We start from the raw sequence: 14,789 nt of genomic DNA, 5'->3' as shown, positions 1-14,789 counted from the left end.
TCGACTCTGATTCTGCAACTGGACCTGACGGCATCAGCCCACGGGTCCTAAAATCCTGTTCTTCCGCTCTTTCACTCCCTCTCTCTGTTCTCTTCACCCTCTCTTTTGCTCAAGGTCATCTTCCATCTGCTTGGAAATCAGCCAACATCAACGCTTTGCACAAAAAAAGTGCAAAAACAGATCCTAGCAACTACAGACCAATCAGCCTTCTCCCAATTATCAGCAAAGTCAAGGAATCCATCAATGCTTCAGATATGAAATCTTTCCTCTTCTCCAATAGCTTGATCTCTGATCATCAATTTGGTTTCAGACCTGGTCACTCTCCTCTGGACATGCTGCTTCTGCTTTCTCAACAATGGATGGAGGTCCTCAATGCCAAACAGGAAATTAGAGCTGTCTCCCTTGACATATCACGTGCCTTCGATACGGTCTGGCACCCCGCACTGCTCACCAAACTCTCCTCCTTTGGTATCCATGGAAATCTCCACGCATGGCTGGCGGACTTCCTCTCTAGTCGTAGTCAACGTGTGGCCCTGAATGGGTTTCTCTCATCTCCTCTTCCTGTTCAGGATGGAGTTCCCCAAGGCAGTGTTCTGGGCCCTGTGCTTTTTCTGGTCTTCATCAATGATCTCTCTGACTCTCTTGAAAATCGTCTCTATCTCTTTGCTGATGACTCTACTCTCTGTCGCTCCATTCCTCATCCCTCAGATCGGCAGTCTGCAGCCTCTTCACTCTCTGCAGACCTGGACAAAATCACAGACTGGGCAAACAAGTGGAACATGTCTTTCAATCCTGACAAATCTCACACTCTTACGATGTCTCTCCGAAAAGACCGACTGGACAACCCTCCCATCTACTTTCTGAATAATCCTCTCCAAGAAGTTCTGTCACTCAAGCTTTTGGGTCTCACTATCTGCCATGATCTTTCCTGGGAAAATCACATTTCAAATCTGGCCTCCAAAGCCAGTCGCCGACTGGGCATCCTCCGTCGTGCGAAGTCCTTCCTTGGCACACCTGAGCTCATCACCACATACAAGGCTTTCATCCACAGCTCAATGGAATACTGCTCTCCCCTCTGGGTTGGTGCTCCTGCCTCACACGTAGCTCGTCTTCACGCTGTTGAAACCAAAGCGTTCAGAATCATTGGAATCTCCCGCGATGAAGCTAACTCCAAGGGCCTTTCACTCACTCACCGCAGGCAGGTTGGTGGTCTTTCCGTCTTCTACCGACTCCTCTCTGGCCTTGCCCCCCCCCCCCCCCCCAGCTGTCTCTGGGCTCTGTCCCCCAAATATTCCCACAGGTCGCACAAGATCTGCCTGCAACCCTCTTATGGTTAAACTGCCAAAATCAAGACTCTCTGCTCACCTTCACTCCTTCATTCCTCTTTTTTCCCGCCTCTGGAACAAACTCCCTCACTCTCTTCAATCCCACTCCTCCCTCCAGGTCTTTAAAACAGCTGGTCACCACCATTTATTATCTTCCCCCATCCAAAACCTGGATCTTTTCTACCCCCGCTAATTTCACCCCAAATCCACTTTTTTGAAATATCAACTTCTATCCTGGAAGTCCTTGGTGTCCTTGTGTTTTGTACTTCTCCCACCCCTCACCCCCTTCCCACGCCTCCTCCCCCCAAGCCCTCTCCCCCCAAGCCCTCTCCCTCCCACACATCTTCCTGCTCTCAAATGTTATGTTTGTGTGCTTCCCCTTCTCTCCCCACCTTGTCTTCCGCTCCCTCTTTTTATATATCTCGTTTGTCTGGTTGATTTGTTTGTGAAATAAATGTTAGCTCTTTCACGAGCCTCGATTCAGTATACAAAAAAAAAAGAAAACAAAAGAAGACCCCTATCATCATTCTCAGACTGCCATGAACATCGTTTTGAACGACTGATTTAAAAGCACAACTCAACATTAATGCTTTAAATAAAATTACACTGTACAGTAGGGGTAAAGTAAATCCAGAACAAATTGTTCCATTTGGCTCTGTTCTACCCTCGGACACCTCGATTACATATCCTCGAGCTAGCAGTAGTTGGTAGAGGGAGGATTTTTGGCAAAGGTTCCTGGTCTGAGTATCTATAATAATAAATGTCAGTGTGTGTGTGTGTGTGTGTGTGTGTGTGTGTGTGTGTGTGTGTGTGTGTGTGTCCTCCACAACTCCAAAACCATGAAACCTAGTGGCATGAAACTTTACACGTGTACTAAGGGAACGCTAACGGAGTGCATGGATAAAAACTGGGTATTTGGGTAAATTTGAACACCCCTTTTGAAGGTGTGATGGGGCATCGCCCCTCCCCCCCCCCCCCCCTTTCCTCGCCCCACCCCTCCTCCTCACTCTCCCCTTCATCTCATCATGAAAAAAAACATAAACAGGCTTACCCTTGGTCAGCCCGTGTTAACCTTGCAGGGGTCTTAATCCACCATTTTGTTTCAGCCTAATTAAAAATGCCTTGCCTTGTACCAGGTCACAACGGTTTCTGCACGGTAAAGTTTCATACTAACGCATCGCTGTATATATTGCTAATCACTTGCCAAGCCAGCCGTTCAACCATTTTTTGTTGGAGTGCTTCCTCGAGAGCTTTAGCACTTGGCGAGCGCTCCACAAGCTGCTTGGGAGTGGAACACACCCTTGTTTATCGATTCTCTTACGTTTCCATTTGCTTTATTTGTCTTTTTGTTTAAACATTTCTCATAACTGTTACTCAATTTTGAGTGGTTTCTTCGATGTTTGTAGGCCATGGTGATACAGTGGCCAGCAGTGTCATTGACGTTTCTTATCACAGCAGTTGCCGGTTTTAAAAATAAGAATTTCAAATTGACATTCATTACAATGGCAAGGTGATAAAGTCAACAAAGTAGAAATAAAATGTGTGTTCTGTTGTCCTAGTTAAATCCGACAAATGTTTAAAATGTAACCTTCACATCGGAGAGTTCTAGTTCCATGCAGGGTCTTGGCCACAGTTCGAGTCACAACCCTCAAGGAAAATTCATGTTATAATCTGTTTAAAAATGGGAGGTGATGTTTGAGAGCGACAGGTGGTATTGCCAACTTGTTTGAACATACCCCTCTTCGTTCAATCCTGTAATCAGCCTGCCTGTGAAACTGTAGGTTAACAATAACATCCTCCTCATCTCCTCCCTCAAGTCCGCTTCTTGGTTAAGCCTCCTTAACCCCCATGAGGTATAAGGGGGTAAACTAACCCCTCCCCCTCAAGTCCCCTTCTCGTTATAAGGGGGTAAAGCTAGAATCTAGGTAAACGTAAACTTACAGTCAAGGTAACCCTCCCCACCCCACGCTTCCCATCAAGTCCCCCTACCAAATGCAAGTCAACCCTTCCCTCACATCACACTACCAAGTGCAAGGTGAAGACCCCTCCACCTTTTTCCCCCTCAAGTCCTCTTATGAAATACAAGCCTAACCCCATCCTTTCCCTTCCCCTCCTCGCATCCCCTCACTCCCAACTGTATAGCGACGTGAGGCGAGGCATCACTCTCATCTCCCTCCTCCCCCACACCCCCCCCTTCCTCATTCTCCACAATCCTCCCTCTCTCTCTTTCTCTAGTTCCCACCCTGTCCTCGTAACCTCTCCCTCCCAAAGTGTGTAATGACGTGTGATGAGGCATCACTCCTCCCCCTTCCCTTCCTCGCTTCCCTGTCGCTCTCTCTCCTTCCAGCCCCCCACTTCCTCACACCACTCCTCTTCACTTTCCCCTTCTTCCTACCCCCCCCCCCCTTCACCTCAAGTCCCACTAACAAATGCAAGTCAATAATCCCTCCATCCCTTTCCCCCCACCGAATGCAAGTCCAGAACACTGCCCTCCCCACCTCCTCCCTCCCCCATCCTCCTCACTCCCACCCCCTCCTCACACACCATCCCTCCCCAAATATATAGCGACACATGGTGAAGCGTCACGTCACGTCACTCCCCCCCCCCCCCCCACCTGCCCCTCACTCTCCCATCTCCTCCTTCATCACACTCTCTCGTCACTCCTCCTTCCTCACACTCCCTCCTCACTCCCCCACCCTCCTTCTTCCTCACACTCCACCCTCCTCACACTCCCCCACCCTCCTCACACTCCCCCACCCTCCTTTCTCTCCCTCACCTCTCTCTTCCACTCCTCCTCTCCTATCTCTTTCACTCCTCCTCTCCTCTCTCTTTCACCCCTCCTCTCCTCTCTCTTCCACCCCTCCTCTCCTCGACTCTCTCTTCCACCCCTCCTCTCCTCTACTCTCTCTTCCAACCCTCCTCTCCTCTCTCTTCCTCTCCCATCTCTCTCCCTCTCCCACCTCTCCCCTCTCCCACCCCTCCCCTCTCCCACCCCTCTCCCTGCCTCCCACTCCTCTCTCCCACACTCCTCTCTTCCTGCACCTCTCTATGTCCCCCTCCTATCTCTTAATATTCGTAATATTTGTTGTATTTGCTCGTAATATATAAATAGTAGAGAAGAGTGAGAGGGGAAGGGACAAAAAGTGCGAAGTCATTACTTGCTTTGCTTTGTACTGTACCATGCCAGATTACTTGGTGTATCACTCGTGCTTTATCTATCTATAATTCCATTAATCTCTGTGTGTATGTGTGTTTGTATGTGTGTTTGTATGTGTGTTTGTATGTGTGTATGTTTGTCTGTGACCGCTGTTTCTCGACAACTACCGGTCCGATATACTTGAAACTTGCCAGGTATATTGCTGGGGACCCGAGGATGTGCCTTTTCAAGGTTTCATATTAATCGGACAAGTAGTTACCGAGCTATGGCGATTTCTTTACCAAACACTGCAAGCCGTTCGCTTTGGACCAAACCATTGCATGTAAATAGAGGGGGGGGTTCTGTGGTCGTTGCGAATGGACCAAACCATTCATGTAAATAGAGGGGGGGGGGGGGTTCTGTGGTCGTTACTGCCACGTGGTTTCAAAGTTTTTTTTTGTTGTTGTTGTTTGCACGCATGTTTTTTTGCACCCACGTACGGGCACGCCCTAGGATGTTTACACACACACACCCCTACACAAATTTTTTTTTTTTTTTTTTTTTGGCAAGGAACGGGCACCCACGTACGGGCACGTCCTAGCTTATATATAGTACGGGCATGCCCTAGTCTATCTATAATTCCATTAATCTCTGTGTGTATGTGTGTATGTGTGTTTGTCTGTGACCGCTGTTTCTCGACAACCACGGGTCCGATATACTTTAAACTTGCCAGGTATATTGCTGGGGACCCGAGGATGTGCCTTTTCAAGGTTTGAAATTAATCGGACAAGTACTTACCGAGCTATGGCGATTTAGCCGTTCGCCGTTCGCTTTGGCTTGCGAATGGACCAAACCATTGCATGTAAATAGAGGGGGGGGGGTTCTGTGGTCGTTGCGAATGGACCAAACCATTCATGTAAATAGAGGGGGGGGGGGTTCTGTGGTCGTTACTGCCACGTGGTTTCAAAGTTTTTTTTTGTTGTTGTTGTTTGCACGCATGTTTTTTTGCACCCACGTACGGGCACGCCCTAGGATGTTTACACACACACACCCCTACACAAATTTTTTTTTTTTTTTTTTTTTGGCAAGGAACGGGCACCCACGTACGGGCACGTCCTAGCTTATATATAGTACGGGCATGCCCTAGTGATTTAAATAAACACAAGTTTAGACTACACCTGCCCACTGGTTGGGCAATCAATCAATCCAAGAACTTCCGTTTTGGTGACACACTGACAAACAAAACGGAAAAGTGACGTCACTGAAAATGTGTCTGTTGGTCTATTCTCCCAAAAATATTTAAGTTGGAAAGACGAAAATAGATGAAAAATAAGTAGAAAGTGAAAAAAAAAATTCCCCTTTTAAGGCCTTGTGGGCCCCATGACAGTCATGGTTCCCTGTTTGAGGCGATGTTTTTATGGCCGGATGCCCGTCCTGACGCCAACCCTTGGTCGCCTCTTACGATGCGCAGGGATACGGTGTACCTATTCTAAACCGGGGTACACACCGTGATCATTCATCCCAGAAAGCTGGTACTCAATTTGCCGACCTCGGAAGGATGACAGGCTGAGTCAACCCCCCTGGCGTTAATTCAGCGATCGACCGGGATTCGAACCCAGGATCCTGGGATCCCAAGCCGGCACCCTAACCGCTAAGCCAACACCAGGCTGAAAGAAGTAGAAAGTAAAAAAAATAAAATAAATGGGCATCGAAAAACCAATGAAAGATTAATGAATGGCGAGTTAGTATGATGGAAGCATATTGAATTATGAAAAGCAAATTTGATGAAACCTCAAAATTTGTCAATAAATCTTCGAGACCAAAGCAAAATTAAATAAAGGCCTTAAATGTGAACAAAGAAATGCCAATAAATCATTCATTAAGACAAATTTGCATCAATTAAAAACAAGTGCGACCGCAAGTTAATAAATTGCAGCAACCAACCTGCATCAAGTGAGTTATTGAATTCATTCAAAATTTACACCACACCTTTACACAATCTGTTTTTATGAGAAAACAATCCATGAGGCATGCAAGCATGGTATACTAAAAAGAGAAAAAAATGAAAACAATTTGTATTTTCGAGTTAGACCTGAAGGAATGACATGCAGGCTCTGAGGAGTAGGCATTCTGCGTAGCATAACTCAGCATGTAGCTCAACTGCGGACAGATGGAGATGCAAGAACAGGTTTATAGATATGCAAAACAACCTTCCGAACCACGTTTTAATCTCCAATCAGAAACAATATCAAAGTCTTTGTACAATGATGCTGAATGTATCAAGATGTTATATCAAACGCTCACGTTTAGAAATACACACACACGCATACACACATAAACACATACACACATATATACACACACGCACACACACACACACACACACACACAGTTTTTTCATACATATACACACACATACACACCCACATACATACACACACATACATACATGTACACACACATACATACACATACATACATACACACACACATACACACCCACATACATACATATATATACACACACACACACATACATACATAAACACATACACACATATATACACACACGCATACACACACACGCATACACACATAAACACATACACACGCATACACACACACGCATACACACACACGCATACACACACACGCATACACACATAAACACATACACACATATATACACACACGCATACACACACACACGCATACACACATAAACACATACACACGCATACACACACACGCATACACACACACGCATACACACATAAACACACACACGCATACATACATAAACACATACACACGCATACACACACACGCATACACACACACGCATACACACATAAACACATACACACATATATACACACACGCATACACACACACACAGTTTTTTCATACATATACACACACATACACACCCACATACATACACACACATACATACATGTACACACACATACATACACATACATACATGCACACACACATACACACCCACATACATACATATATATACACACACACACACACACATACATACACACATACATACACACACATACATACACACCCACATACATACATGTACACACACATACATACACATACATACATACACACACACATATACACACCCACATACATACACACATACATACACACCCACATACATACATACACATACATACATACACACACACATACATATATATATATACACACACACACACACACACACACACACACACACACACACACACACACACACACACACACACACACACACCCAAATACAAAGAAACAAACACACACACACATACACACACACAAACACACACACACACACACACACACACACACACACACACACACACACACACACACACACACACCCAAATACAAAGAAACACATATAAACACATATACATATACACACACATATACACACATACACACACACACACACACACACACACACACACACACACACACACACACACACACACACACACACACACACACACACCTCCTCCGCCTCCTCCTCTGTCCCCTCCAAGCATGAATCATGATCCCTTACTGAATGGATACTTCGAGACCAGGGAGGACTCTGTTCTCCCTTCTGAAACCTACACATGGAGATTAAATAACCAACGACACACACAAGCCTAAAAAAGCCCCAGTATCTGTAACAATTAACGTTGATATATCTTGATATGATCCCTTTATCATTTTCTGAATCAATATTACTCAAGATCATTCCTCTGAATATCACAAACTCCAGTGATGTAACTCCAGAGGTTCTTCATGTTCCACTTGGATTAGGAAGGATATGGATATCAGAAACCTGCACTACAAAATTATTTGTTGTTTTTACGGTTTTTTTCAAAAAGAGAGGTCACAATTAATTCAAGAACTGAACACCAAAATGAAGAAAGAAAGAAAAAAAAACACAGGAGGGCAGATAGATGCCTTGGTCTCCATCCCCTCCAATTATATTAGACGCTAGGCCGGAGCACCAACTCAAAGTGGAGAGCCATATGCTGTGTTCCTTCTTATATGATATGTTTTTTCCAAATATGTTGTTGTTGGTGGTTTGTTGGGAAGGGACATTATGATGCAAGAGGAAATGGAATGGTGATGAGAGAGAGAGGAAACGCCATCCCAATGGAGTCGGAGATGCGTTCACGGTTATGTGCTTGAGAATATACGGACTTATGTCTTGCACTCAATCACATTGTTTAACGTCTGTTGAGTGACCTAACATCATAATCCATCAAAATTCATATGAATGTCTTGTACATTGCTGTAAGCTGGGAATGGTTAAGAAAGGCCGACTCCAAGATATATTCCAAGGCAAAACCAGCATTTGGCCTCATTAGCTGCAAGCTATCTTGGGAAGACCATATTTCTGCAGGATATGTACCTCTTCCAAATACTGATCACAGAATTATTGGAAAATCTGATAGCTGATCTTGGTGGAAGCAAGAATGACTGCACTGTGGTCACAACCTGCGGCAAAATCAGGTAACCGTCCGATTGGGAAACGCCATTTAAAGCGCTCTTAAAAGATGAACAGTGGTGATTGGGAAACATATTTAATGCGCTATTAAAAAATTAACTCGACAGTTCTCATCCATGTCACCCTCCACCACAGTCATAGCAGAACGAGCTGATTCGGTATGCGGTCACAGATTGTTCAACCCCAATATGGGGCCGTTCAAAAATAATGTAACACCATTTTTTTTAGGAAGCCACATCCCGTGTGTGCTGACAGGCTTGAGTAAACCTTACTATTTTTTATTCAACATTGATTAGATTTTTCAGGATCCCTCGTCGTGAGCAACACCGAACCCATACAAAGCCAATGGGAATTTGACGCAACAAACCCGGACAGTCTATAATCAGCAGAGGCCTTCAGGCCTGATGTCTTCGACCCAACAGAAAACCAAGATGGCGGCCATATTATTTAATCTGTGTGTTATGTCCATGGTGGGTGGAGTCAAACGACAAATGTAGGTGGAGTCCGACCAATGGGAGCACATTTCAAAAATTGACCCCAACAACAACCACCATGAGGACGGAGCTCTTGTAAATCTGTGACACGTCAAAGGTAAAAATTGAGGCATATGTATCCACAAACACACAGAGACAAAGAAACATAACCATTCAAAATTTAGATTCAGTGAGTCTGCGGCTGTCCAGATATGGAAATCACCTTTGTACAATGGTAGTCCAAAAAAGAAGAAGACAATTTGAAGAAAACGAAGAGATGACAAAACAAAGAAAATATGGCAGTAAACACGAAATCTCTTTAGTTTACAATTTATGGGTATTTTTTAACTCTGATAAAGGGTTAAGGTTGCAAATCCTCGGCTGCACATCATTTTCCACAGGAAGAAACAGACTTATCAACTTTTGCTTTATCTATCTATTATAATCTATCTATAATTCCAGTAATCTCTGTACGTCTGTACGTTTGTTTGTCTGTGACCGCTGTTTCTCGACAACCACGGGTCCGATATACTTTTAACTTGCCAGGTATATTGCTGGGGACCCGAGGATGTGCCTTTTCAAGGTTTCATATTAATCGGACAATTACTTACCGAGCTATGTCCAAAAAACGATTCAACCAATCAGAGAGCAGCGAACGATCGCGTGTGCCGAACGTGGAGGACACACTCTGCCTCGGATGGCACATTTGAGAGCGTATTCATTTATTTCACGTTTGCAAACTATGTTGGCGTTAAACTATGTTTTAAAACTAATAAAACCGAATTTGCGATTCATTCGCTTTCCTGCGTGTTTGTGCACGCGATGGCGATTTCTTTACCAAACTCCGGAAGCCGTTCGCTTTGGACCAAACCATTGCATGTAAATAGAGGGGGGGGATTGTCACCGTACTCGCAAGCCGTTCGCTTTGGACCAAACCATTTCATGTAAATAGAGGGGGGGGATATAATTTTAGATATAGATATAGTACGGGCAATGCCCTAGTATAAATCAATTGTGTTTACTTTGCCCTTTCATCGAAATGTCCTCATGCAACTTTCCTTCGCGATAGATCAATTTTCAAATACTAGCACGTTCAAATCCAATGTCGTGAGTTCTTGCTTTCTAATTCGAGCCAAAATAGTGCGGTATTGATAAAAATTAAAATAATTAATCTATTGTAAAACAGTTTCGGTCATTTTAAATATCAAGGTATTAATGGTTTTAACAGCAATCTGTAACAAGAGACGCTGTAAATTGTGAAACGCTTCACCTTGTAAGCTTCCATACAACATGCATTTTAAGGCCATTTTCCCTGCTAGAGCGGGGGTTAGCCTTGCGGTCCCCATGACAATCTTCTCCATTTTGCCCTATTTTCTGCATCTCTCCTTGTTAACCCCCTTGCCCGCATTTCTTCTTCCACCATCTTTAGCCAAGTCTTTCTCGGTCTTCCCCGTCCTCTACTTCCTTCTACATTCATTTCCATCACTCTTCTCAACCAGTCACTTTCATCCTTCCTCAACACATGACCAAACCATCTCAACCTGTTCCTCTTGACAGCATCAATCACAGGCTCTATTCCCATCATCTTTCGCAATTCATCATTTGTCTTCCTCTCTCTCAACGATACTCCGCACATCCACTGAACCATTCGCATTCCCACCCTTCCCAGCCTTCGTTGCTGCTCTACATTCATGACCCATGTCTCGCTCCCATAAATCATAACACTTCTCACACATGCAGCATACACCTTTCCCTTCAGCTTCAACGACACTCCCCTCCTCGTCAGCACGCCACTCAGTTCCCGAAACTTCTTCCATGCACATCTCACTCGAGCAACCGTTGCCGAGTCTGATCCACCTTCTCCATTCAGCATGTCTCCGAGGTAGCAAAATGTTTTCACACCTTCCAGCTTCACGCCATCTCCAAGATCCAACTCAACATTTCCCCCAGCTGCAGCTCCATCTGTGCACACCTTACATGTGAATGTAGCTGCCACACTGGTTAATGACCCTCTCAAACCACTACATTTTTGATTAACCCACTCAGCGCACATTGTACATTGAATGGAGTTCACTCCGACACCCTTCCTGCACATAGCATACGGCCACTTCCCAGTTCTTTCCACCTCACCACATGCTTTACCACTTGCCATCACCTTCGTCTTTCCTATATTCACCTTCAGACCTTTTGTCTCCATACATTCCTTCCACTTGTTCATCTTTTCCTTCAGTCCATCGATGTGCATCTAAAATAGGAAAATCATACTCTATTTAAAATTTGCCAATTCTCTCTACGTATGCATGTCTGAACCTTGTACAAATTAAAAACTGCTTGGCCAATTTCCCTCAAATACCTGCTCGGGATACGCAGGGTCAGGTTATGGATTCAAAATGAATCCCCTCTTCTCACCCCATGAAGTTGGGGACACGACTTGCAATTTTTGCCTGTACACGTGTAATAATGCAAGTGGTTTCACCACCAACCCATGTTGTAGGGAGGGGATATTGAGGATGTGCAAACGACGACACACATGGCGTAATACAAGTGATTCACCGATGCCATATTCAGCTCCCGGAGAAAGCAGATATTAATAGTAAAGCAAAATGAAAGAAAAAACAGAACATAATACGCAATATTTTTAGTTACTCTAAGATATTCATTGTTATTATTATTATTTTGTAAGCAGAAATATAGGCTCACGGAAAAAGAAAACAACAGAAGGAAGCAGGTTAACAAATTGACAGAGGATTATTTATGCTTTAGGGAACTGTTATTAATTTATATACATTTTAGAATCTCCACTACTAACACACAACCTTTTAATTACTTCCTTATTTATTTACAGTCACGTGAAAAAGTAAGTACACCCCATGTAAAGTTTAGACTTTTTCAACATATTTCAACATAAAGCTATTTGATCTTCATTTCAACAATATTGATAGATAAAGGTGATATAATATAACAAATATCATGAAACATTTACATTTTGTAGTCCATTGTATAATTTAAATAAACATAAATGCAAATTTCGCATGTGGAAAAAGTAAGTACACCCCGACATTTATCACTACTTCAAATACCTAAAATTATAATCAGGTGCACCAGCTCAGGTGCAAATGATTAGAACATCGTCAGAGAGGATCTTCGAGAAACCTGTCTTATTTAAACCTCAGACATTTAGTTTGGTTTGCTCTTTGTTGTTGAAGTGTGCGACGTCACCATGCCTAGATCAAAATACCTCTCTGAGGCCTTCAGAAAGAAGGTTATTGATGCCTACGAGTCTGGGAAGGGATTTATAAAGATCTCCAAAAAATTTGAAATCAATCATTCGACTGTCCGGAAGAGCATCTACAAGTGGAGAAGATTCCAAACAACTGCCAACTTGTTCAGGCCAGGCCACCCCAGCAAGTTCAGCCCGAGAGCAGACCTCTGACAAATCTCACACTCTTACGATGTCTCTCTGAAAAGACCGACTGGACAACCCTCCCATCTACTTTCTGAATAATCCTCTCCAAGAAGTTCTGTCACTCAAGCTTTTGGGTCTCACTATCTGCCATGATCTTTCCTGGGAAAACCACATTTCCAAGCTGGCCTCCAAAGCCAGCCGCCGACTGGGCATCCTCCGTCGTGCGAAGTCCTTCCTTGGCACACCTGAGCTCCTCACCACATACAAGGCTTTCATCCGCAGCTCAATGGAGTACTGCTCTCCCCTCTGGGCTGGTGCTCCTGCCTCACACCGAGCTCGTCTTCAGGCTGTTGAAACCAAAGCGTTCAGGATCATTGGAATCTCCCGCGATGACGCTATCTCCGAGGGCCTTTCACTTACTCACCGCAGGCAGGTTGGTGGTCTTTCTGTCTTCTACCGACTCCTCTCCGGCCTTGCTCCCCCAGCTCTCTCTGTGCTCTGTCCCCCTAATATTCCTTCAGGTCGCACAAGATCTTCCTGCAACCCTCTTATGGTTAAACTGCCAAAATCTAGGTTCTCTGCTCACCTTCACTCTTTCATTCCCCTTTTCTCCCGCCTCTGGAACAAGCTCCCCCACTCCCTTCATTCCCACTCCTCCCTCCAGGTCTTTAAAACAGCTGTTCACCACCATCTCTTATCTTCCCCCATCCAAAACCTTGATCTTTTCTACCCCCGCTAATTCACCCCAGATACACTTTTTTTGAAATTCCAACTTCTTTCCTGGAAGTCCTTGCAGTGTTCATATGTTTTATACCTCTCCCACCTCCCCCCAAGCCCCACCCCTCCCACATTTCTCCCGATGTCCCTGCTCTCAAATGTTGTGTTTGTGTCCTTCCCCCTCTCTCCCCATCTTGTCTACCGCTCCCCTTATTTTTGTGTTTTATGTGTCGGTTTTGACTTTTTGTGTGATTAATGTTAGCTCTTTCATGAGCCTCGATCTTGTATACAAAAAAAAATTAAAAACTGCTCTCCCCTCTGGCCTGGTGCTCCTGCCTCACACCTAGCTCGGCTTCACGCTCCAGAAACCAAAGCTTTCAGAATCATTGGAATCTCCCACGATGAAGCTGATTCTGAGGGCCTTTCACTCGCTCACCGCAGGCAGGTTGGTGGTCTTTCTGTCTTCTACCGACTGCTCTCTGGCCTAGCTCCTCCTGCTCTGTCTGTGCTCTGTACCCTGGATATTCCTTCAGGATGTACAAGGGCTGCCAGAAACCCTTTTCTGGTGAAACTGACAAAATCAAGACTCTGCTCACCTTCACTCTTTCATGCCTCTTTTTTTCCTGCCTCTGGAACAAACTCCCACACTCTCTTCAATCCCTCTCCTCCCTCCAGGTGTTTAATACTGCTGTTCACCTCAATCTCTTATCTTCCCCCATCCAAAACCTTGATCTTTTCTACCCCTGTTAAATCACTCCAACAACAACAACAACAACAGGCATTTTAAGGCCATTTTCCCTGCTGGAGAGGGGGTTAGCCTTGCGGTCCCCATGACAATCTTCTCCATTTTGCCCTATTTTCTGCATCTCCCTTTGTTAACCCCCTTGCCCGTTAAATCACTCCAAATCCAACTTTTTCAATCTCCGACTTCATTCCTGAAATTCCTTGTAGTATTCATTTGATTTATTCCGTGTACCCCCTCCCTCCCTCCCGCCCCGCATACCTCCAGCCCTCTCCCTTCCACAGATCTACCGACGTCCCTGATCTCTACTGATGTGCTTGTATGCTTTCCTCTCTCCCCCTCTTGTCTCCTGCTCCCTTTATTGTATGTTTTATGTCCATGCATGTGTTTGTGTTGAATGTGTTAGCTCCTGCACGACCCTGAATTTGTCGAGCACTACTCGGAATTTAAAAAAAATAA

At 44.6% G+C, this 14,789-nt stretch overlaps 1 protein-coding gene across 2 annotated transcripts in view; it reads right to left on the bottom strand.

Moving 5' to 3' along the window:
* The window catches only part of LOC137428960 (tetratricopeptide repeat protein 39B), a 133,895-nt gene that overhangs the window by 44,643 nt on the left and 74,463 nt on the right, over window positions 1-14,789 (bottom strand). For both annotated transcript variants that reach the window (XM_068118879.2, XM_078780856.1), the window contains one exon: window positions 6,554-6,621. In XM_068118879.2, coding sequence (XP_067974980.2) covers window positions 6,554-6,621 — 68 coding nt within the window. The remainder of the gene's footprint in view (window positions 1-6,553; window positions 6,622-14,789) is intronic.

The sequence above is a fragment of the Myxine glutinosa genome, chromosome 6 (genome assembly GCF_964187855.1).
Source record: "Myxine glutinosa chromosome 6, kmMyxGlut1.1, whole genome shotgun sequence".
Taxonomy (NCBI): domain Eukaryota; kingdom Metazoa; phylum Chordata; class Myxini; order Myxiniformes; family Myxinidae; genus Myxine; species Myxine glutinosa.
The sequence above is the reverse complement of the archived record's forward strand: the minus strand, read 5'-3'. Positions and strand labels throughout refer to the sequence as shown.